Source organism: Microplitis mediator, chromosome 3, assembly GCF_029852145.1.
Source record: "Microplitis mediator isolate UGA2020A chromosome 3, iyMicMedi2.1, whole genome shotgun sequence".
NCBI classification, from domain to species: Eukaryota; Metazoa; Arthropoda; class Insecta; order Hymenoptera; family Braconidae; genus Microplitis; species Microplitis mediator.
This window is the reverse complement of record NC_079971.1, coordinates 23,982,301-24,009,035: the sequence shown is the minus strand read 5'-3', so window position 1 is coordinate 24,009,035 and position 26,735 is coordinate 23,982,301. Positions and strand designations below refer to the sequence as shown.

The 26,735-nt window shown below is 30.7% G+C and overlaps 1 protein-coding gene across 8 annotated transcripts; it reads left to right on the top strand.

Moving 5' to 3' along the window:
• Positions 1-251: 251 nt before the first annotated feature.
• LOC130664421 (R3H domain-containing protein 1) lies at positions 252-24,905 on the top strand. Of its 8 annotated transcripts, XM_057464274.1 has the most exons (9): positions 12,129-12,391; positions 12,602-12,778; positions 12,949-12,989; positions 13,243-13,554; positions 13,666-17,110; positions 18,135-18,321; positions 18,378-18,475; positions 18,601-18,630; positions 22,260-24,905. In XM_057464274.1, the coding sequence occupies exons 2-8, from the start codon at positions 12,763-12,765 to the stop codon at positions 18,627-18,629; spliced, it is 4,128 nt and encodes a 1,375-aa protein (XP_057320257.1). In that variant the 5' UTR covers positions 12,129-12,391; positions 12,602-12,762; the 3' UTR covers position 18,630; positions 22,260-24,905. The 8 variants fall into 8 exon arrangements, with proteins under 8 accessions (XP_057320258.1, XP_057320260.1, XP_057320262.1 ...); XM_057464275.1 differs by lacking the exons at positions 12,129-12,391; positions 18,601-18,630 and adding an exon at positions 252-483; XM_057464278.1 differs by lacking the exon at positions 18,601-18,630 and having other exon boundaries at positions 13,259-13,554.
• The last annotated feature ends 1,830 nt before the right edge of the window (positions 24,906-26,735 follow it).

Sequence of the window (26,735 nt, the reverse complement as noted above, 5' to 3'; positions counted from 1 at the left end):
TTTAAAATTAGAAAAATAAAATGAAATGAAAATAACTCTTGATATTTATTTTTTTCATATATTTCGTATTAGTTAATGTATATATATTTTTTTTGCATGCCAATTAAAAAATCTAGGGAAATAAATTTTTGTAACTGAAAGGAAGAAGGAACCAGAATTTTTTTTTTTACAAACTTTTAGTTCGTACTCCCGCCGTTAGATCGAATATTATTGGGTACATATATTTTGATATATATTTTCTATAGATATTTAGATGTACTGGGTATAGATACTCGCGATTCTAGTGAATGTATAAAATAAAAAAAAAAAAAAAATTATTGCGAGAATGGTTAAAAATAATAAATTTAATATATAATATATCGAAAGAGAGAAAGATTTCGGTTAAATTTTAAAGATCTCAATAATATAATAAGTGGAGTAAAATAAAATGTTTTTTGTTTCAATACCAGAGTTTTGTACCAATCATCATTGATCATCTACTTGGTAAGTTTTATCTTAATAATAAACAAAATTTTTTTTTTCGTTCTTCATTTTTGTTACTTTCCATTTCTATTTTTTGTTCAAAAAAAAAAAAATAAGTTTTTTTTAGTCACCCGAATATTTCTTTGTGATGAAAATTTTAGCCGTTCAATTTTATTTCGTACCTTTGTCTTTATATTTACTCATCATTATTATTATCATTATTTTTATTATTTACTACTCGCAACAATGCGTAATATAAATTATTGAAATTTATTGTTTACATTTTGTTTTTTTGTTTGAATGAAAAACAATTTTTTTCAAAATTATTAATCCTAGACATAACCTCATCTAAATCGTTACCAAAAAATTCAAAATTTATTCAAATTTCCGGCATTTAAAAATCATTAGAAAAAAAAAACTTTGCAAAAAATTATTAATTATATAATTTTTATTCTGTAATTAAAAAAAAAATTTTTACGATTTTATTAATAATTAATAATTACAAGTGATGATTAAAATTTTAAACCGTAAAAAATAATTTTTCAAAAAAATGTAATTTTTAATTTTTGAAAATTCATCAGTCGGTCAGTAATTTTTAAATTAAAAAAAAAAAAAATTTTAATCAGTTTTTAGGATAACGAATAATTTAAGATGATGAATTATTTTTTTTTTACTAACAGTTGCTGTTACTGTTTATGTTAAAAATAACAAAAAAAAAATCTTATGGCTTCATCCCCTCTTTAACCAAGCAACCGACCTCTATTGATTGTTCCGCCGTACTACTGGCCTACTTTTATGATTCACCCTTTTTTTTTTAACCCCAATATTCAAAGTATTACTTCCAGCTTTAATAATTTCTCAATCGCTTATCCTCCCTTTCCTATCCCTCTTTTTCTTGGCGCTTAAATACCCAATCAATCATCAGATGATTCAAATCTTGCCGGTCGAAATCCAATAAATTATAAAATTTATCCAAACGAAACTAATTTCCATAGAGAAATTTAAATAATCGCTTAATTCAGTCTTTGTTCTTTTTAAAAACGCCCTTAGAAATTTTTTTTATGGATCTTCAGCCTTCTTTGCTTGGAAATCGCGATTTGAAATGAGTAATAGTGTTAATTAATCAAACTTTCATTTAAGGCTTTCAATTATTGATAACTTGTTCTATTGCCATTAAAAAACCATCAAAACAATCGAATTTCTACAGTAAGAAAATAAACAATTGTCATTCCCGTGTAAAAAAATTTTTATTCATAATGAATTTAGATCTAAATTTCATCACGAAATTCAAATCGTGACACAAATATGACTTTCATCATGAATTTGTATCAACAATTTCAATCACGACAAAATTATGACTCAGTCAAATTTTTACCCAAGTGATCCGAAGTTCATTCACTAAATTAATTTTACAATCGAAACTGATTTACGATAATCGAGTACTTGATAGAAGAAATTTATTGGTAATTTTTGAGTCGATAAATTTGACAAAAGGTTTAATTCAGTAAAAATTCAGTCAAGTTTCTATCGAAGTCATCCCAAGTCCAATTCAAAGACATAATAATAAATTTTTAGAAGTGATACGGATTTACTAGACGAAAAATTGTGGGAGCAAATTCATGATGAAAGTCATATTTGTGTCACGATCTGAGTTTCGTTATGAAATTCAGATCTAAATTCATTAGGAACAAAAATTTTTTTTACACGGGTTAATTTAGTTGATTAGCAAACCGTTAAGGGGAGGACTGATACTTTATTATGAAAGCTAGCAAGTAATTTCTTCAACCTAATCTTAATTAATGATGCGATGAGTAGTTCAAGTCATAGTTTATGTCGAACAAAAACAAGGCAAACAATTATCATTTAAATTAGAGCCCCTTGACCACGTTTTAGTCTAAAAAATCCTTGAGGCTGTTAAAGTTTTTATAGTTTCACAAAGAATACTTAAAGTAATTAAAAAAGAAGTGTATGAAATAATGAAAGTAACTATGGTACTTAAGGTGGTTGTTGCGTGGAATGATTTTTCAAAGGATTTGAACGATACTTTTCTTAATTGTTATTTAATTAATTGAAAATAATCTGAGGGAGTTTTTTTTATAATAAAATCAAAACGCGCCAGAGGAATTTAACAAACAGTTAAAATGATATAGAAACATAGGATTAGTATAATCATTCCATTCATTATCTTAATTAGCAGCCATTCGATTTAAGAAGTAATCATAACACGATTTTTCGAAATTCAATTAATTTAGGCTGCTGCGTTCAAGCAATACTCTCTTAAAATGAACCAGTGAAATTCACTGGTTCAACCAGTGACTAATTCACTGATTAAATCACTGCAATTTCACTGGTTCATTTTAAGAGATTAGGTAACTCATTCCATATTCTAATTCCACTAATTAAGAGGGGTCTGAATTATAGTCTCTATTACATTCAAGTCGACGAACGGTACTGTCCTTGTTGTACTTGCACAGTAAATGGAAACGTTTTCCACGTTTTTCTTTTAAAAAAAAGATCACTTTTTAAAAATGAAATCGTACTCTCTTAAAATAAATCAGTGAAAAATATCACAAATCAGTGAACATTCACTGCAAATCAGTCCCAAGTATATCACTAATTCAATCAGCGATATACTTGGGACTTTTTATGCAGTAAATATTCACTGATTGAAGTACTTTTCACTGATTCATTTAAAGAGAATAGACTGCTAGATTATAGAGCTATGCATCGAACCTCGTTCTTAATTTTGCGTTTAAAGGATTTTATTGAACGAAAAATTCCATCCATTGACCATCTTGTTTTCGAAAAATACTTCATTACCCATAGAAATATATTCGCATAGGCGCAATGAATACCCTATCAAATCCATGTAGGATTGCATGGGAATCCATAGGAATACTTATGTAAGAATTCATGTAGGAAACCATTTGTATCTAGATTCCCGTACAGGAAATTCACATAGCAAACTGTGAGTACCTGGATTCCCATGTAGGAACTTGGATCTATAAATTTATTTGTGGGAAATTTATATAGGAGTTTAGGTTTCTATATAAGTAATTTCTAGAGAACCCGGGGTTTCTGGATTTCTATGTCTATCGTCTATTGATACTCATATATGAATAGAAGGACAGATTGATATTCCTATAGGAAACCATATGAAAAACCATCCGAAAACGCCACATTAGCCCACATCTAGGCCGATTCTCATGTGAATTGTTTTGATAGGGCACGAATTGTTTGACATTGTTTTGTATCTGTCCCTGATTAAAAAAAGCGATTTAAAAAGATTTGCAATGTTAAATGCCCATAAGAAGAGGGATTCAAAAGTATTCAAGGTATTCAAAAGCATTAAAAAGTATTTCAAATTTTTTATTTCGAATCGTTTTAAATTGCTTTTTTTAATCAGGGGTACGCAAGGTTTTCTATGTATAAAAGATCTACTAGTAAAGGCACAGACAAATTTTTGCCCAAAATACTTTTGAATTGTACTATCATAGAGCACTAAGGGTAGAAGTACCATTTGTGGCCACTGATCCATTTTTGGACATAGAAGACTTTATTTTAACCAACGAAACAGTTTCAAAAAAAGTTGCATTGTAATGCTGTGATAAAAGTATCTTCGAACACATTTAAAAAATTAATTATGTCATTGCGTAATTTATAAATTATTTCACTCAAATATTTGAAATGTTCAAAATTGGCCCTATGATCCAAAAATGGTGAAAGTTTGTTTACCTTTGAGTGTACTCTATCAATCAAGGTCGTCAAGGTCAAAATTGATTGAACTTGATGTTCAGAGCACGCTATATCCTGCTAAATTATTTTCTCCCAACGCGTTCTTATTGATAATAATAATAATAATAATAATAACAACAACGATGATGTAATAAAACAATCAAAGTTAAAAATTAGGGTAATCTTTCACGCCAATAGATTTATATTAAATGCCTATCTGCGAACGCTAACTGGTGAATTATATTTAAGAAACACGCAAACGGATTCCTTGATTGTTTGATGTTAATAGTCACGTTATATTATATAGATCCAGGGGAACCCTGGAGTACAAACAAAACCAACTTTATGTACATACATGTATATTCTGCCCTGTGTGTGTAATTGTGTTGGCTATCATATTGAGTTGGATAAAATGCCTTTTCACGAGAATTTTCCCCTTACTCGATAAGGTCAGGTGACTAGCTAGGACAAGGTGAAGGTTATTACGTTGATTTGTTCACTTGTTTTGTCGATATTTACTATTATCAAGCTCTACTGTCATTTATTGTGACATTATTTCGATTTAATTGTCAATATTTACCTAAACTATATCGTCCAATTACTTACACGGTCATTGTATCAAACAAAGTATTTTTTTTATTTAAAAAAACACTACCTCAATTTTCGTATCTCATTGAAGTTTTTGATAGGTCTGACAGCTCCGTTATTATGAAAGCTTGTTATTATTTTCAACTTCCCGCTATGAAAATTTAAAATTTGCTCAAAGAAGTGAAGTTTTTAGTTTCAGTCAGATTTTCGGAAATCGAGTTTTCATTAGATATCGACGTTTTGAGGTCTTAGGAAGCTATTCTGACTATTTTTTAATGGGTATCCCTGCTATCTAAAAATGAATCAGTGAAAAGTGCTGCAGATCAGTGAATATTCACTGATTTGCAGCACTTTTCACTGATTCATTTTAAGAAAGTGTTTCTATGCACGGAAAAACGATTTTCGTTTGAAATGCTATGGTGTCATAGCGAAGCTGGACCATGTTGGCTGCCTACAAAAATTGAAATGAACACATGCAAAAATTACTGCGGCCATATTAAAATTGTCTATGATTACATCATAAATTACTGTAGCCATTGTAAATTTTACTGTGGTCATACACTGTAAAAAATCACCGGGCTAAGTCCAATCGGTGAAGGTGTTAAAATTATCGGTGTTAAATTTACCCCCGAAAGCGGTGTGAAAATAACGCCGCCACCGGTGTAAATATTCTGTACCGGTGTTAAAAAAAATTCTCCGGTGTTAAAATAACACCGCTGCCGGTGTAAATATTCTAGACCGGTGTTAAAATAACGCCGCCGCCGGTGTAGATATTCTTTACCGATGTTAAAATATTTTACTTTGTGAATATTTTTACTTACTCGATCACTGTACTTGTTAATAAATAATATTCTTTATTAATTTTCATAGAGAACTGACATTTTTTGTGTTTTATAATCTTTAAAGTTAATACTCCAAGCGGGCGCAATTTACCCCGCTTTTACACCGATATTACTCCGTTTTTACACCGGTTACTCCGCTTTTACACCGATTTTACTCCGCTTTTACACCGGTTACCCTGATTTAACACCGGTATTTTTAACACCGGTGAATTACTCCTCCTACACCGGTGTAATTTTATTTTAACACCGGGCGGAGTTAAAATGAGTCCATAACACCGCTCTTTTTACAGTGTAGCAACTTCCACTACTTAGCGACAATCAAGAGTCAGTTAATTAGATTTTGAAGTTGATCGGCTGATTAGTTTCCAAGTTATTTGAAATTAAAAATAAAATAAAGTAGACTTCATTTCAGGGTTTTGTTGTCCGCCATTAGAAATTTTTATCTTGCTGTGATTTATTGAAATTAAATAGTAGTAGGTCGTCATTCTAGAGGGAGAAATTCCAGCCATCTCCCAGGTAGTTCTCGGCATCTCAGAAATTTTTCAAATTTTACGGGAAATCTACTCCTTGTATAGTTTCTTATTGCGAGTTATATTCACAATGGCAAAGATTGGCTACGAGCTTCTTCATCTAAAGCTGTTCTATAACAATTCAATAAAAATTAATTCTGCTTTCTTTTGCGATCCACTATAAATATTTAGTTCGCTCTTCGCGAGTAGTAAAAATTCAGTGAGCTCTCAGCGACTACGGTTTGTCTTAAATAAATATTTAACCCACATTCTAGTTACCCATAGTAAATATTTATTCGGCATTCAACAACATTACACTGTAAAAAGAGCGGTGTTAAAAATGGACTCATTTTAACTCCGCCCGGTGTTAAAATAAAATTACACCGGTGTAGGAGGAGTAATTCACTGGTGTTAAAAATACCGGTGTTAAATCAGGGTAACCGGTGTAAAAGCGGAGTAAAATCGGTGTAAAAACGGAGTAACCGGTGTAAAAGCGGAGTATTAACTTTAAAGATTATAAAACACAAAAAATTTCAGTTCTTTATGAAAATTAATAAAGAATATTATTTATTAACAAGTATAGTGATCGAGTAAGTAAAAATATTCACAAAGTAAAATATTTTAACACCGGTAAAGAATATCTACACCGGCGGCGGTGTTATTTTAACACTGGTCTAGAATATTTACACCGGCAGCGGTGTTATTTTAACACCGGATATTTTTTTTATCACCGGTAAAGAATATCTACACCGGCGGCGGCGTTATTTTAACACCGGACTAGAATATTTACACCGGCAGCGGTGTTATTTCAACACCGGAAATTTTTTTTAACACCGGTAAAGAATATCTACACCGGCGGCGGCGTTATTTTAACACCGGTCTAGAATATTTACACCGGCAGCGGTGTTATATTAACACCGGAAATTTTTTTTTAACACCGGTACAGAATATTTACACCGACGGCGGTGTTATTTTCACACCACTTTCGGTATTGAAATTTAACACCGCCAATTTTAACACCTACACCGTTTGGACTTACCCCGGTGATTTTTTACAGTGTAATTACCTGTTTTAAATAAGCAAAAGAATTGTCTTAAATATGACAATTTAATAAAAAAAATTTTCATAATCAAAAACTGTGAAAACTATAAACGAACATTGTCATGAAACATAAAACTTTTAATGCACCCGTTACTTTAACGTGACCCAGAGAGTAAAGCTGGGGTGGCATATGTATACCTGGCTTTAACCTCTGGATATATGAACTCTGAGTCATCTTAAAGCAATGAGTGCATTGCATTATATACCAACAATGTAAAGACCCACGTGATACCCCAACGATTATCAACCTTACAACCGCATTATTTAGTATGACTTTTTTCGTTGAATGACTAAAAACATTTTAATTACTTAATGTCCGTAAAAAAATGACCTTTGAATGTTAGGCCAATGCACGTATTTGACACCTTTTGCTTTAGATTTTATAAAATTACTTTACGATGCAATGTTTTGTACTCCATCATCGTGACGTTATTTCTCTATAACAAAGTTCTAATTTTAAACCATTAGGATGTAGAGAGAATCGTGTAAAAGAGTAAGAAGAAGACGGCGAGTGTTATGTTTAAAATTTAAAACCGTTGCCATTGCGTTGACTACTCGTCTAAACGACGACTTAAGACCCGTTCTTTCATTGATGCTGGCGTCAGAATTTAGTCTTGACGTAGGTCTGGATTACTGCCAAAAATAATGGCAACAAGAAATTTAGCAGATTCATTTTTCACTTCATTCCATTCGAGTTTATCAATGCGATAGAATCATTACTTATTTTTATTTAACCGCCACAACAAAACACTACTTGGGAAAATTCCTTAACTTGTTGGCTTAATTGCAGATAATTAGATAATTTGGCGGTAGAAAAAAAAACTTTAAAAATTCGATAGCTATTTATTAACGTAAAAACTTACCGGAAACATATATATGGATTATTTTAAAAATAAAGTCATGTAAATAATGATCTTGTAGACAAAATGTCGAGGCTCAGCAACTGCTCTTAAATATATTATAAACTAAAAATACTCAGGGGCTAACCGGTAGTTTATTTTTACGGGGGGCTTAGGCGCCAATCTCGACTAGTCGTAATCGTTTAAAAAAAATTTTCTTACGTTCATTTTTCAGTGAAATTGAATTACAATTTGTAAAAAAAAAAAAAAAAAAAACATATAGCTTATAAATTAATAGATACATAAATATTTATTTATTTAGTAGTGTAATGATTTAGATATTAATTTATGTCTAACAAATTTAACGTCTGGTGTTGTCGGAAATTGGCCAAATTTATCCATTCATCGAAGGTTATCTAAATAAAGCAGGCAATTTTATTAAATTTAATAATCATTTATTTATATAATAAATTTTCATTCGGTAAATTTGATTGATTTTTTAAAAATAGAATTATGTTATAAAAAATGTATTTATTTTAATTATTTTGTTATCATATTTTATGAGTAAATTTACGGAGTAAATTAAAAGTACAATAGATAAAAATTAAAAAGACAAATATCCTGGTTTTAAGTTAAATATTCTTCAGCTTGCATCAGGGAGAGTAGGTCGTTTCCATGGCAACCGGGTGCATCAGACCTGGTAAACTGCACAGGACATTTCAGGATACGCATTAATGATAGCGATCGTAAATTTAGATTTTTTAAAAATTTAAATATTAAAATTACGAATGCATTATAAATAAAATTAATAATAATAATAATTATTATTATTATTATTATTATTAGTATTATTTTTTGTTCAACTTCGACTAAAATTTGATTTCCACTATAATAATAACAACTTGCGATATATTCCCGTATGAAAAAACCATATACTGTCGATAATATATAAAAAAATGTATGGTAAATAACTGAACATATATGGCGGCAAAATTATTAATATTGATTAATATATGATTCATCATATATAATAATTTATACGTTTAATATTATAATATTCCATATCATTTATAATATATGTGATTATATACATGTGATATTGTATCAAACATTATATGTCCGCTTTATATATTAATTTATAACGTAATATATATGTTTCATCTTATAAATTAATTTATAATTTCAATATTATTATAATCCATATAATTTATAATATATGTAATCGTATACATATGATATTACATCTCAAATTATATTCTTGTTTTATATATAAACTTATGATTTCAATATTATAGTAATTTCGATATTATTATACATAAATAATTTAAAAAATACACTCATACCAAAAATTAAAGGAACAAAAAAATTTTAGAAATTTTTTAGTGATTTTTGCAAGACTGTAACTTCATAAAAAATAATCGTATCGAGATTTAAAAAAAGCATTTTATAGCTTGAAATCTCTAGTTTTATATTTGTGCAAATATATATAAACATATATCTATATAAATATATATTTACATACATTTATACAAATATATGTGAACATATATTTATATAATTATATATTTACATGTATAAATATTATATGTCAGTCATATAATTAAATCATATATCTTAGCATATAACTTAAAGTATAGTATAAAATATTATAAGCAATATTTATAAGTTAGCATGTAAAAAAAATATATTACCGATATATATGTTGTAAATTATAAAATCATATAATATTTCGGCAAAATTTTGTATATGGCTCCATATATGACTTCTTATAATTCCATATAATTTATCATATATTTTGAATTATACTGAAGCTCATATATTGCTTTTTCATACGGGTTACCATTAAATAAAACTGAACGGGATCGGATGTGACTGTTATTTTTTTACTATTAAAAACTATCACCGATCAAAAAAAAGTATATATATGCTTATGTTCATACATATATACTAAAAATTTTAAAATATATAAACATCAATATTGCTCTACATTTTTTAGAAATATATTTTTGGTGGGAAAAAAAAATTAAATATGAAATTGAAATATCATAGTTTTTTTAGGTTGTATATTGTAAGACTTCTGATGTATCGTGACGGATGCTCTAGTTTATTTTTCATCTCAGTTTCCTCTATATATAAATATATACTTCAAAATGTATATAATGAAAATCGTGTTCAAAAAGTACTAATTTCGTTACTTTCGTTAAAATTTCTTTGTGTTCAAAAGTTAGAAAAAAAATAAATGATCGTAACATATATTTATATCACTTTCTTTTACAAAGAGAAAAACTATATCTGCAGTGGAAATAGTTCTTAAGAATAAACGCTTAAAGTTTTATACAGAAATATCAATTCATCTAAAAGTTGTGCGTAAAAAATGACTATCTTCCGTTTACTATAGATTTTTCTAACGCATACAATTCCTCGGAAACTTGATAAAAAAATAATAAAAAGTAAACAATATACATAAATTTTAGCAATCGCAATTTGATAGAAAACAATTCTGTTGATTACAAAAAACTATAAAATCACTTTTTTTGTTATTAAAAAAAATAGCAAGAATTGTTTTATAATTTCTACATAACGTTATATTTATTTACATTACCTGATTCACATTTGATAACACAACATTCTTTTGGCATAAGATTTACTGCATTGCCGGTTTACTGTTGAGTCACGCAAAACCTTGAATCCTGACTCAGACATTGATTAGAACAAAATTTTGTCCATTTGTTTTTACTTATTGTTCAAACGAAGAATATGAAGCTAAAATAATTTGCATATGTATAATAATATCGCACAAGTTATCGTAAATAATAAATTTTAAGATCCATAAAAAGTCGCTAAAAAAATATATGAACTTGCAGGATTTTCAAAAAACAATATTACATGTAACGAATTTTTTAGTATAAATTATAGGCGATTTTGAATTATCGGACAGTGAGATAGGTTGAATGCTATCGGATCAATAAGATTAAAACGTGCGCAACAAACATTGGGTCACCCTGTATTATTCCAGGGATAGGGAGGTGCATGACCTAGTTATACTCAACCAAGTTATATAGGTCATAGACACCATTTTCATCAGGTCAAACATACTCCCGTTCATATGAAAGATTTTTTCTACCAACCTCTGAGAATAATCATCTATCCGATAGCTATCATTTGCTGTAGCGTATTTTCAGTGATATGCTAAAAATTGACTCAATCGATGCTGATTCTATAGATGGTTGCTCGCAGACACGTGTCTGACCCCGGGCAACAAAGTTTACCCTAAACCAATTCATGGAAGATTGCAATAATTATTTCTGGGTATTCAATTACGCCGCCATCTTACGAAATTTTGAGCATTCCGATGATAGCTCGTCAAAAAACGAACCCTACTTCAAAGCTTTTGAAAAAACACCTTTCTGAAATCAATCTGGAAAACCTGAATCTGATCCGCAGTATCTTCCTTTTGCGTGTTGACACAAATAATTATGAAGTCTCGGGTTTCTTGTCAAGTTTCCCTCAATATTGATGATGATGCTGGGCATGAATCATCATAGTTTTATACTGTTAAAAAAAATATGTTAACAAAAAGGAATCTCTGTTAGCTGTCATCATTGATCACATCGGTATTTTCTCGAACACCCGTTGGACGTTCTCCTCCTAGCATTTGTCGGGTTTAGGTACCTATGTTTGACATGCGCAAGCGTATTCTGAAACTACTACTATCAACCACCTCAGCAACTGCAACACAGTTTAATATATCTATCCATACATATACCAAGTACTACTACTATTGCAATGACTATCAGAGACTATTACCTACATTCACCTTCTACAGAGTCAGCAGCAGTACACGGTCACCACCTCCGTTTTGAGATTCGGGTAGTTCGGTAAGAGACACTACGACAGCAGGCTGTCTAGTCTTTTTAACGTTCTTACTCGGTACGGTTGTGATGCTATTGCTTTTATCACGAAACATGAGGACATAACCTAAGACAATTTTATTTTTTTTTATCACGTCATGTTTATTTATGGATTTTTTTTATCACCTACATACTTAATATTTGTGAATATCAATAGTGATATGTTGTGAGAATATATTAAGAAAATATTTGTTTTTATTTCTGTTGTATTTCTTTCTTTGTTTTTTGACTACTAAATAGTTCTGACATTGTAATACAAAAACCAATCAATCAGTTTTTACAAAACAAGTTGTGAAATATTTTACTCTATCGATCACTTATCTTCATTGCACACACTGACCAACCATAGACCTATGAATAATTCATCAATGAATCTCAGCCAATCAGATTGATTCTGATGTGACGTAAATATCCATGATGTTTTTTTTCACAAATTAGCTGAGCTTGTTGCCGCTGATAACTGTTTTCATATTATTTTCAAATTTAAATTACAGTATTTTGAATAATTAATGATTGTTATTTTTCCCGCGTAAAACGATTAGAGAGATTAGATAGAAAAAAAATAGGAGATAACGATCGGTAATAGAGACAATGGTATTATTGTTGGATTACAGACGACGAACAATGTTGGAAATTGGGAACAAAGGGAGAGAAATACGTGAGGCACAAATTACTTGTGCTCTTTCACAAAGACCATTGCATTAACCTATCCCGTACTAGCATCAATTGAGAGACAACTACGGGATTCCCTTTATAGCCTTATATAAATTAACCCATGGCACGGCTGGAAAGTAAGTCCAAAATACCCGTAGACATACAATTTAGATGAAACCTTTATCAATTATCATTATTATTTATGCATTTTTAATTGGACAGTTGTAATTTTATGTTAGCATAAATTTTGCTTATACAAATCCTCGTTATCCCGTTTACTTTAAATTATAAACTTTTCTCCTTTTAGGATTAAATTTCTGGATTTTGATATTTTCCCATGGAGTTATGGTAATATTTCTGTGTGTATTTTTTTTTCACTGTCGCTAATGATTTTGTTTACAAGCTTCTGTCACAAAATGCCATTCGTTCGTCATAATCACTTGCTGCTAACGAAAGCTTCTATAACCATAAGAATTCATTTATTTTATCTTATAATCTAATGACTAAAGCTGTTTAGAACCAGTGATTACTTAGTTTTGGTTCGTTAAAATTGAAATTTAAAAAACAGAAAAGAAAGAAATGACTAGATGTAGTAGCAAAGATCATTAATGTTTCAGTACCAAGTATAGTGGTGCACAAAGGAAACAGGTCGCAGAGCCGGCCAGTAAGTCCCACCGGTCCATCATCGGCTGGGATGCCGGCTCTTCCTACGGCCAAGAATGTACTAGTGTCTGGTGAATCAACTTATTCAACCGCGGAAGATCAGGACATGATAGACAGTGATGTCAATGTTACTATCGAAAATTTATCATCAGGGAATACAATTAATTGTCCTACATCACTTCCTGTGCCGTCTTGTCAAGCTAGCCCACCCGACAAAATTGATTCGGAGTCCAACAATTTTCGCAATCGGGTTAGAAATCCTTTATCAATCCCTCGTTTTAGTTTAAACTTTTATTGCTCCAAGGTCTATCCAGCCGATCAAAACTATAACTCGCTTTTTTTTTTCTTAATGAATTTACAGACAAACACCAAGGTAAAATTGTTAGTACGAAGCCATGCAATGAGGGAATCAACGTCACCACCACGTGAACCTCACAATGGGGCGACGTCACCCCGTAGTCCCCAACAAACTGAGGCAGTTGATAAAAAATTCGGTAACGGCGGTGGCGGTAATGGCAACGGTGGCTTGTCACCAAATAATTTAAATTCAAAATTAAATAACAACGAGTCTATTTATAATAATAATAGTAATCTCAGTGCCGCCCAATCACCAAAACAAACGCGTAATACGGCAACATCACCAACTTGCCGTACCCCATCGAGAAATGGCCAATCTAGTCCATTACAAACAACACCAAAGAGTGCTAGTACATCACCAACGAATAATCGTGATAATAATAATAAAAATGACAATGGTCAACGATCAAAGGCTACAAGCCCGCTAGTGATAACTTCATCAAAGTGCAATAATTGCGTTAAAAACAATCACAATAATGATAAACCAGGATTATTACAAACACCCCCATCACCTTCTAAATCAACTGGTATACAGTATTCACCTAAAAGTCATGGACAAACTAATAATTACAATAATAACAATAACAATAATAATAATGGGCATAATAATTGTCAGCAACAGTCCCGAAATGATAATAATAACCGTCGCACATTCGGTGTTTGCAATAATCAGTGCTCAAATCAGTGTTCCAGCAATACATTGACTGTTGGCAGCCGCACAAGACACAAATTACGCCATCAAAATTCATCCTCACAGGGTAGTGGTAGTTTAGACAGTGGATCGCCATGTTTATCACGTGATAACAGTACTGAGTTGTATACTGATAGTACTGGTATTGATCTCGAACAATTTATCGCCGTTACTATAAACCGTAATCAAAAGGATCGTTCAGTTTTGTTGAAAATAGAACGTGAATTAATTGAATTTGCTAAAGACCATCACAAAAGTTGTCATAAATTTCCTAACATGTCGTCGTACAATCGTATGTTGGTACATCGTGTTGCTGCGTATTTCGGTATGGAGCACAATGTCGACCAATCGGGTCTCAGTGTCATTGTAACGCGCACAAAAAATATGAGAATACCCGACACACGGTTCAAAGAACACATCAGGGATGATTTGATACTGACTGAAGAACCGCGACGGAGTATACTTAAGCGTGATTCTAGTTCATTTGAGGATGGCTACAATTTCAAATCGCCAGATCGGCTATCGGGTGACTACTGTAGACGTAGTAAGAGTTTCGAAGAACGTGAAGAAGAATACGAAAAAGTACGTCGTAGAATATTTAAGGACAGTAGCGGCGAAAGTAGTGAAGTGGTGTCATGGCCTTATTGGTCATCGTCCGAAAGCTCCGATGCGTCGGCACGTTATCGATTACTACATCCTGGTGACCATTCATCAGGGCGACACGCCCGCTTATCGAAAGGTGAATCTTGCGACGGCCGTGAAGCATTTCGTGGTGTTCTACGTCCTTCGGTATCTAAATCATTCAGTTTCGGTGGATATACTCGTGGAATGTTATCTCGCGGCGATAGCGTCACGTCAACTCGTAGCGCAGGCCCTAGATTAACAAAACAGGATTCTGGCGCTAGTATGTGCTCACGTTTAAGTCCATCTAGCAGCGGTTATAAATCACAAAGTCAACGTAGTGATACTACAATATCACCGTCACCGTCGCCCTCGCCGATACCGGCAATACCTTGCAGTCATGTACAATCTAGTCAAAACAACAACAATGTGTCTATTGATACACAATCTAATGATACTGTTATTTGGGCTGTTACTAATATTTCGAGTGTACCATTGGGTAGTGTCATCATGAATCCACGTACGAATCAACCCTACATCAATTCGGATGGTACAATTTATCGCTTTGATCCTGATAATCTACCAAAAGTATTTAGTGATATTGAAGAAATACGGGAGAGTCCATCTTCAGAGACACCAGATAAATTTCCCGAATTACCTGAGTCTCCTAAACACAATGTGCCAGTTAATAAATATAGTTCTAAGAAACAAAAAAATTCAACAAAGTCATCATCGCCATCGTCAGTTTGTAATAATAACGGTGCTACAAATAATCGGGTCACTAGCACAGCAACCTCACCAACTCTACCATATTCAGCTAGTCCACCACCACAACCACCACCGCCCCAACCTATTCATGTTCAAGACTGCTCACAGTCTATAAAATCACCCATTGAATCCCAGCCACCGTGTACCCACGGATCATTGAATCCACAATATCAAAATTATCCGCAGAATAATACTGAATTAAATTATAATCCCCCAGTATTTACAAATGCTCAACCACAGAATATGATTCAGAGACCACCCGATCTGGCTATTAATCAACAGCAACAACAGCAGCAACCTCCCCCGCCGCCACCACCACCACCCCCTGACATGGTATTCGGTCAGAATAATGTATACGGAAATTATCCAATGATGATGCAAACTACCGTTCATCCGCAATCGGAAGTGACTGATTTATCTGGTTATTTCATGGGTATGAATGTCTACGAACAACCGCGTGCTGGTTCCGAAGCATCACAAACAACTCCAACGTTTCCAGCGCCACCTCCACCCCCACCTCCACCTCTGCCACCTACAAACAGTCATAATGCTCCAAACAATCAAGCGATGCCACCAGGGTATTGGCAGCCACCTACCGCACAAGGACAACATCCCCATCAACAGCACACTCATCATCCGCCCAATCAAATCCCTCCACAGCAAATGTACTTCGTACCGCCATCTAACTCAACATTGGCCGTCAGTCAACCCTCCAATGACCGTTCAACAATTCAACACCAAAGATTCCCATCAAACTACACGTATAATCCTCAAAACATGACTCCACCGAATACAGCTCCCAACTACCAAGTCAATGGTTATCCGATTTCTTACAATTCAATGCCAACTGTAACACCCTCACCAACTGACTATTCATACCAGAATCCTTTGCACATGATGCCGACTTACTATCCAGCTGGACAACCTGGAATGCAGCCCCCAGTGATGTGGCGTGTGCCTACGCCTCCCAGTACTCCCACGTCAAATCAAATGCCGGGAATACCGGTGATGTACGTAAATTCAGGAACCTATCCACCACCACCAACAATGGTTACCGCTGGCTCTTACGGTCATCAGTTGTCGGGCTCAAATCCTGCACCTCCTGGCGCGGTCTACATGACACCTTCACTGCTGCCAAATCTAGTGTTCCGGCAAAACGTACCCATGATGACAACGGGAATTCGTGCTTCAACACCCTCAGGCTCACAGCGGACCAGCAGGTCACCTACACCTGGTCATGAGTTCCCAAATAATTCTACAAATGGACCAACTGTCAATGGTGTTGGTGTTGGTGGTGTTGACAACAGAAACGTACAAGCACAATCGCGTTATCCACTGCCAATGTACCAGGGTCTTCATATTGTGCCAGGTAATAAAGTTTACTTTTAATTCTTCTCTATCAAAAAAGTTCATGAACGGAGATCCAGGTACCCATACTTTCCTTCACGGATTCCTACATAAATCCATACTTTCCTATGTTGATTCCCATGGATCCTTACGTAATTCCATAGTTTCTTTTATGGGTTTCCCAGTTTCCCATATAGAAATCCAGGTACCAATAGTTTCCCATATGGATTTCCTATTTAAGCATCCAGGCATCCATAGTTTTCCATATGGAGTTCCCCTATAGAAATCCCGGTATCCATAGTTTCCTATATGAAGTTCCTATATACTTCTCTACATAGATTCCTATGTACATCCGTACTTTCCTATCTTGATCCTCATGGATACTTACGTAATTCCATAGTTCCCTTTATGGGTTTCCCAGTTCCCCATATAGAAATCCAGGTACCAATAGTTTCCCATATGGATTTCCTATTTAAGCATCCAGGCATCCATAGTTTTCCATATGGAGTTCCCCCATAGAAATCCCGGTATCCATAGTTTCCTATATGAATTCCCTATATACTTCTCTACATAGATTTCTATGTACATCCGTACTTTCCTATCTTGATCCTCATGGATGCTTACGTAAATCCATAGTTTCCTATGTTGAATCCCTACATGAGATTCCAGGTATTCCTAGTTCCCCATATGGATTTCCGATGTGGGAATCTAGGTTCCCGTACTTTTCTACATGGATTCCTATATAAATTCGTACTTTCCTATCTTGATCTCCATGGATCCTTATGTAAGTCCATAGTTTCCTACATGGATTTCTATGGATTCCCACATAATCCTACATAGATTTTTTTGATAGGGTCATTTTATTAACTCTAAGCGCGATTTATTTCAATTGAAGAATTTCTCATGAACCTCAGATAGCTTGTAAATCTTGAAAGCTATATACGTATTTCATGTCCTATATGTTAACATACTTGAGTTGTATCACTTTGGACTGATTCCAAGTGCTTAGTGTCTTACTATAGACATACGGATTTTTCAAAATTCAGGGGACATTAGACTGATGCATCCAGGCATGGGGAACAATTCAAGATTGCAATACGCCCCTGGACCGTCTCCGCCAGTTCTTCAAGGGTGTCCACGTCCATTTCGACCACCATCTTATTCGTCTAACAATTCTGGATGCCCTACGCCCAACTCTTTTGATGGACGGAACCAAAAAATTCGCAAACAAAGGTACCATCCAAAATGCCCCTGAAATTATCTTACACTAAATGATAAAATATACTCAGGTCCAAGGTTACAACTCTACCATCAACAAACGTGAGGTCCAATGTCTATCAAGTTCCTTCTATGCCTCCATCTAACCCGCCCAAAGATATACGCGAAGGTAATAATAATATATAATAATAAATTTTATTGAAACTTTTCATTGTTCGTATTTGCGATAGGAAATATTAAATATTTAAACAATTTTACTATCTATAAATTTTTTTTTATATATTTTATCTTAAGCTAAACCGATGGAAAACAATATGTCATAAGGTATTGATTTTGAAAACTAACATATTTATTTGATATATTTACTCTCAATGAAATAAGTTTTATTCATATCCTATTTGTTGACACTCGATAATTTTATGATAAATTTAATATTCAAATAATTTTCCTTTTCAAATAAATCTTGGAAAAAAAATTTTATATAAATGATTTATCTACTCTTTTATTACTGACAAAATATATTTAGATATTATCATATATGACATAATATTAATATTAGAATCGAATCAGGCACAAAATATGACCCTATCTGATCATATATGATCGAGTTTAGTATCATATATGGACAGATATAAAACTTTATGGACGCTCGTGAATTTATATGTGATCATATATGGCGTCAGATATAATTATACATAGATCATATATATTCATATACGGTCATGTTTGCATTCAGATGTTCGTAAATGATATCAGATATGATCTATATGTTGATGTTTTTCTAAATGATCATATATGATCATTTTTATATTTATTCATGGTCATAAATGACCTACAAGGTCGCCTATGATCATACAATCAGAAATGATCATATACTGTCATATATATTCATATATAGTCGTTTTTACAATTTTTCATGGTCATAAATGATTGCCATGGTCTTCTATGATCATATAGATTCATATATGATCATTTTTATTTTCAATCATGGTCATAGAAGTCTTAAATGATCATATAAGGCCATATATATTCATATACGATCATAGATGTTCATATATCGTCATAGATATTCATATATGGTCATAGATATTCATATATGGTCGTATAGAGTCATACATGGTCATATAGATTTATATATGTTCATATATATTCAAATATGGTCGTATAGAGTCATAAATGGTCATATATTTTCATATATGGTCCTATGTATTCATATATGGTCATATATATACTCATATATGGTCATATATATTCATATAGGGTCATATGTATTCATATATGGTCATATAGATTCATATATGGTCATATAGATTTATATATGTTCATATATATTCAAATATGGTCGTATAGAGTCATAAATGGTCATATAGATTCATATATGGTCACATATGGTCATTTAGATTCATATATGGTCATATATATATTCAAATGTGGTCATATATTTTCATATATGGTCCTATGTATTCATATATGGTCAAATATATTCATATATGGTCATATATATATTCAAATGTGGTCATATATTTTCATATATGGTCCTATGTATTCATATATGGTCAACTATATTCATATATGGTCCTACGTATTCATATATGGTCAAATATATTCATATAGGGTCGTATGTATTCATATATGATCCTATATATTCATATATGGTCATATACATATTCCAATGTGGTCATATATTTTCATATATGGTCCTATGTATTCATATATGGTCAAATATATTCATCTATGGTCCTATGTATTCATATATGGTCAAATATATTCATATATGGTCATATACACTTATCCAAAAAATTAAAGGAACAAGAAAATTTTATAAATTTTTTAGTGATTTTTGAAAGGCTGTAGTTTCGTGAAAAATCATCGCATCGAAAAAATAAAAAAAGCAAATTGAAGCTTGAAATCTCTAGTTTAAAGATCTTCCAGCAAAATATTTTTTTGAGCTACGGTTTTCGCGGAGTCATAAGAAAAAAGTCGAGACAAAATTTTTCTAAATTTTTTAGTTTTGTTTTTTAGGTCTACGGGGCCGGGAAAAATTTTTTCAAAAAAACGAATTCATGGCTCGTTTAGAAAATTTATTCAGCTACGATTTGCTTTTTTTTGTTTCTCTGTACGACAATTTGCTGCTGAGATATCAGCCTTTAAATGAAAAAGGAGCCTTTTGTCTTTGATTATTGATATCTCAGCAAGTAATGGTCACACAGTAATTTAAAGGGCAGTTTAATAAACTTGAATAAATTCCCTACAAGCTACATTTTCGATTTTTTCAAAAAAAAATTTTTTTTCATCCTTGATATCCATTTGAAAAACCCACAAAAAATGACCATTTTCTGGTTTTTTAGTCAACTCATCGCTACTCTGCAAATATTGATAAAAAAAATAATGTTGCCAGGTAATTTTACAGCTTAATGTACCCCCAAAAACCCTGGAAATTTTCAGATTGATCCATTGAACCGTTTGTCCGGTCCGATTGCTCAAAGTTTTGCAAAAAAATTAAAGGAACAAGTTTTGTTCCTTAAATTGTGTAATCATTACCAAAATGAAAAAATTAATTTTTTTCGGATTTTCTTTCATTTTTGCGTTAGTTATTCAGTAAATGTAAGGTCAAGAGAAAAAAAAAAATTTTTCCGAAAAACGAAAAAAAAAATAACCCCCCGAATGAAACGTAAAAAAAAAAAAATGTAAAATAATTCTTGTTTGGTCTCGTTTTTTGGAAAATTTTTTTTTTTCCTCTTGACCTTACATTTACTGAATAACTAACGCAAAAATGAAAGAAAATCCGAAAAAAATTAATTTTTTCATTTTGGTAATGATTACACAATTTAAGGAACAAAACTTGTTCCTTTAATTTTTTTGCAAAACTTTGAGCAATCGGACCGGACAAACGGTTCAATGGATCAATCTGAAAATTTCCAGGGTTTTTGGGGGTACATTAAGCTGTAAAATTACCTGGCAACATTATTTTTTTTATCAATATTTGCAGAGTAGCGATGAGTTGACTAAAAAACCAGAAAATGGTCATTTTTTGTGGGTTTTTCAAATGGATATCAAGGATGAAAAAAAATTTTTTTTTGAAAAAATCGAAAATGTAGCTTGTAGGGAATTTATTCAAGTTTATTAAACTGCCCTTTAAATTACTGTGTGACCATTACTTGCTGAGATATCAATAATCAAAGACAAAAGGCTCCTTTTTCATTTAAAGGCTGATATCTCAGCAGCAAATTGTCGTACAGAGAAACAAAAAAAAGCAAATCGTAGCTGAATAAATTTTCTAAACGAGCCATGAATTCGTTTTTTTGAAAAAATTTTTCCCGGCCCCGTAGACCTAAAAAACAAAACTAAAAAATTTAGAAAAATTTTGTCTCGACTTTTTTCTTATGACTCCGCGAAAACCGTAGCTCAAAAAAATATTTTGCTGGAAGATCTTTAAACTAGAGATTTCAAGCTTCAATTTGCTTTTTTTATTTTTTCGATGCGATGATTTTTCACGAAACTACAGCCTTTCAAAAATCACTAAAAAATTTATAAAATTTTCTTGTTCCTTTAATTTTTTGGATAAGTGTATATATTCAAATGTGGTCATATATTTTCATATATGGTCCTATGTATTCATATATGGTCAACTATATTCATATATGGTCCTATGTATTTATATATGGTCATTTATATTCATATATGGTCATATATATATTTAAATGTGGTCATATATTTTCATATATGGTCCTATGTATTCATATGTGGTCAACTGTATTCATATATGGTCACATAGATTCATATATGGTCATATAGATTTATGTATGGTCATATATTTCCATTATAGGTTGTATATATTCATAAATTGTCATATATGAACATATCTAAGTATTTTTTATTAGATCGTAGCTATTACTCGATAAGAAAACATGTTAAATAAGTCGATTAATAAAAAAATTTTTATTTATTTCTAGGAACCGTAAAGGTCACAATCAATCGTTAAAGATTCATCAATATTGACACTAAAATTCATTTTTAAAAAAATCACTTCAACTCACAATAAAAAATAATAAAGAAAATATAAACGATAATTTAAAAAATTGCCACCTCTGGTACAAAATCAAGCAAAGAATAGTAACAATAATAATTATTATTATTTTAAATAAATACTTAAAATAATAAATGGTTACAATGATAAGCACACCGCAAAGTATGAAATTTAAATAATTATTATATTATTCAAAAATAAATAGTAATAATAATAATACTATTAAATATAATAATAATTATTATTATAATTATTTAAAAGAAAGTTTAATGTTAATTATTGATTAATTAATTGATAATGAGATAGCTATGAAGTGATTTAATTAAATAAAGAGGTGAGAATTATTAAGAGGTAAGATTAATATATTGAATATATATAACAATGTAAAATATCTTTTTATTTTATTATTGATAATTGATAATTAATTATTAGGTTATTAATAACGAATATTATTTATATTTACTTAATATATTATTATTTTTTTGTTCGTTTGTTTGTTTTCTTTGTTGATTAATTGATTATATTTTCGATCTAATTATAATTACAATAATAAATAATAAAATTTATGAAACATTAATGCAACAAATAAATATGGAATTGCACTTAAAATCCCCAGTGTAAAAAAAAAACCACAAAATAATAATTAATTTAAATGGAAACAAAATATTAAAATTATACTCGATATAATTATCAGTTAAATAATTACAGATTATATAAAATATACATATACGATAATATATATACATACATATATATTTGAAATTTATTTTAAACGAAATTTTACATAAATATTAAAATAAATATAAAAAAAAAGAATTAATTTTTTGAAAGTTTAAAAATGGAACTTAAAATATTTAAGTAAAAAAAAATTATTTACCTGACATTTAATTCACAAAACCATTAAATGCCATCGATTTTTTAATACGTTTATTGAATACGTTTATTTTAAAAAATTATCATGTTGATTATTTTTAATTTTTAAATTTATTTATTATTTAGTTATTTCAAAATTATATTATTTTATAATAAACGTATTTGATATTACGTATTAAGTTCAACTAAAATGTCACTGGATAAATATTTAACTACAATAAATTAAATAAATAAATTTTTTAAGCAATAATTATTTATAAAATTTTAATAGCAATAAATTTATCTTATTGAATATTTAGATTTCATAGAATCGAAATTCGTCTATTATATAACAAGAGTTATGAAAATGATATTTTTCACGTGCGTAAAGTTGCCTGCCCTCGGATAATTAAAACTTTTCAATCACTCTGAAGTTAGCGCTCATTTAAAATGCGTACCCGCAGCAGTGCCAATGGCGCGAAATTTAAAAATTTGAATTTCAATATTTTTCCGTGCGATAAAATATCAACAATTATCTCAATTACACTTAAAAAATTAAATATTAAGTCAAATTTTGTTAATCGTCTACATAATTATGATGTTTAATCATTTCAATTAAATATAAAAAAATCTGATATCAAAATTTCGATGAAATTTAATTGAGTAATTTTTTCTTAACCTAAAATTGGCTGCCCTCAGATAATATAAAATTTCCAATCACTCTAAAGTTAGCGCTCATTTAAAATGCGTACCCGCAGCAGTGCCAATGGCGCGAAATTTAAAAGTTTGAATTTCAATATTATTTCATGCGATAAAATATCAACAATTATTTTAATTACACTTGAAAATATAAAAAAACTTCAAATTTCGTTAATCGTCTACGTAATTGTGATATTTAATCATTTTAATTAAATATCAATAAATCTAATATCAAAATTTCGAGGAAATTTAATTAAGTAATTTTTTCTTAACCTAAAATTGGCTGCCCTCCGATACTTCAAAATTTCTAATCACCTTGAAGTCAGCGTTCATTTGAAATACGCACCCATAGTGCCAATGGCGCGAAATTTAAAAATTCAAATTTCAAAATTTATCCATGGAACAAAATTTCAACAATTCTCTTAATTACACTCAAAAAAATAAATATAATGTCAAATTTCGTAGAACTGCCTACATAATTGTGATATTAAATCGTTTTAGTAAAAAAATTAAATATCAAAATTTCGATGAAATTTAATTTCATTATTTTTTTCATAACCTAAAGTTGGCTGCTATAGAAATATTAGTAATTATTCTGAAGTGAGCAACAAGTCACTAAATACGAGAAACTATAGGACGGCCATTTTGAATTGATATCTGAAAAAATATCATTTTTATAATAATTGACTTGAACTTTAAAAAAATTGACTATAATCCAAAAAAACCCTGAATTTAAATTATTTAAGATTTATATTTTTTGTATAATATAAATAATAAATAAATAATTTATCTAATGAGCTTTTAAATTAGGCAATAAATAAATATTATCCGGTGACATTTTGTTTATTACTCCTAGTCTTGTGTCAAATTGACATGGTTGTAACGCAGAATATGATATTACCACTGATATTAATTGCATTGAATAATTATCTGTAATTAAGTAATTTTATAACCAACAATATTTCATATTTTTTCGGCCGAACAAAATATACAAGAATAAATGAACGTAAAATTAAAAAAATTTATAACTAGCAGTGGTGGTAACATAAAACGACAAATTGTTCCGTCTGTAAATTCACGGATTGGTGGAAACATTAAGGCTCGAAAATTAAAATATTCGAAAAAAATAATAATTTTTTAATTAATTAAAATAGTAAATGAGCTTTAATGTTTTGAACTCTGTGATTTTAAAAATATTATATAAAAAAAAATATAAATAAAAATAAATAAGAAGAATGATTCCATCCAGCTTTGCTTAATAACACGGTGATTGTACTTAAGGTTAACGTGTGCCTATCTAGATTTTTCGGGGATTCCCATTAGTCTACGATAGAATGAAATACTAAATAATCCTGGGATGCAAATACAAAGTAACAAAAAATAAAATACAACAAATTAATTAAATAAATAATTTATCTTTTAAAACAAAACCATTGGAGTTATTTTATTATTATTCGTTTTTAAATTATAGCCGTTAAAAAAATTTAAAAATACTGCAAGATAAGATGGGCATGCATCGTAGATAAATTTAACCTCTAAATAGTTGAATGTATTCTGAAAATTTTAATAATTAAAAAAATATATTATGTCTAAATGATATATTATTTTTTGACATTCGTGATCACCTAGAATATTTAAAAACAAGTAATTAATCATCATATCATTTATTATTATTTTTTTTTATTTTTAAAGTGTAGACAAATAATAATTATAGAAATTATTAGAAATTTTTTTTCTCAGGACTAGTTTAGAATTTAAAAAAAAATTAATTATTAAAAATAATAAAAAAAACGTTTTTTCCATTTCTTCTTCGTTGTTACTTGTAAAAATATTTGTACATAGAATCCAGTTAACTAATTAATAAAAAAAAAAATAAATAATTAAGATTTTTTTCTTATTGTTAGATAATAGAATATTATTTATATATATGTATATAATTTATTTATTGTCTACCATGGTGGATCTAATATTACGGTAGGTCTACCATAACTTACGGTAGATCTACGTAAAATTAAGGTAATGCACGCATTTATACGGTAAACTTACTATAACTTAAGGTAATTTAACTCAATACTATAGTAAACTTATCATAACTTAAGAAGATCAACTGAAAAATTGCGGTAATGTTCTGCAATGCTACGGCGAACTTACCACAACTTCCGGTAATGTACCTTAATTCCATGGTAAACTTACCAGAAATTACTGTGAACATACATAATATCGCGGTAATGTATCTCAATGCTACGATAAACTTACCATAACTTTCCATTATGTACCTTAATTTCGTGGTAAACTTGCCGCAAATTACGGTAAGTATACCGTAAAATTGAGGTAGTGTACCTTAATGCTACGGTAAACTTGCCGCAAATTACGGTAAGTATACCGTAAAGTTGAGGTAGTGTACCTTAATGCTACGGTAAACTTACCAGAAGTGCACTGTAAATATACCGTAAAATCACGGTAATGTACCGCAATGCTACGGTAAATTTACCACAACCTACGGTGATGTATCGCATTACTACGGTAAACTTACCATAATTTACGGTAATGTACCTTCATCCCATGGTAATCTTGCCGTAACTTATGGTAAATATACCGTAAAATTGAGGTAGTGTACCTTAATGCTACGGTAAACTTACCAGAAGTGCACTGTAAATATACCGTAAAATCACGGTAATGTACCGCAATGCTAGGGTAAATTTACCACAACCTACGGTGATGTATCGCAATACTACGGTAAACTTACCATAATTTTACTGTAATGTACCTTCATCCCATGGTAATCTTGCCGTAACTTATGGTAAGTATACCGTAAAATTGAGGTAGTGTACCTTAATGCTACGGTAAACTT

Bases quoted from the DNA above. Each gene is read 5' to 3' on its own strand.
- LOC130664421 (XM_057464275.1), top strand. The intron at 13,555-13,665 runs GTTAGAAATCCT...ATGAATTTACAG, and splicing joins CCAACAATTTTCGCAATCGG to ACAAACACCAAGGTAAAATT. The intron at 18,476-22,259 runs GTAATAATAATA...ATTTATTTCTAG, and splicing joins GCCCAAAGATATACGCGAAG to GAACCGTAAAGGTCACAATC.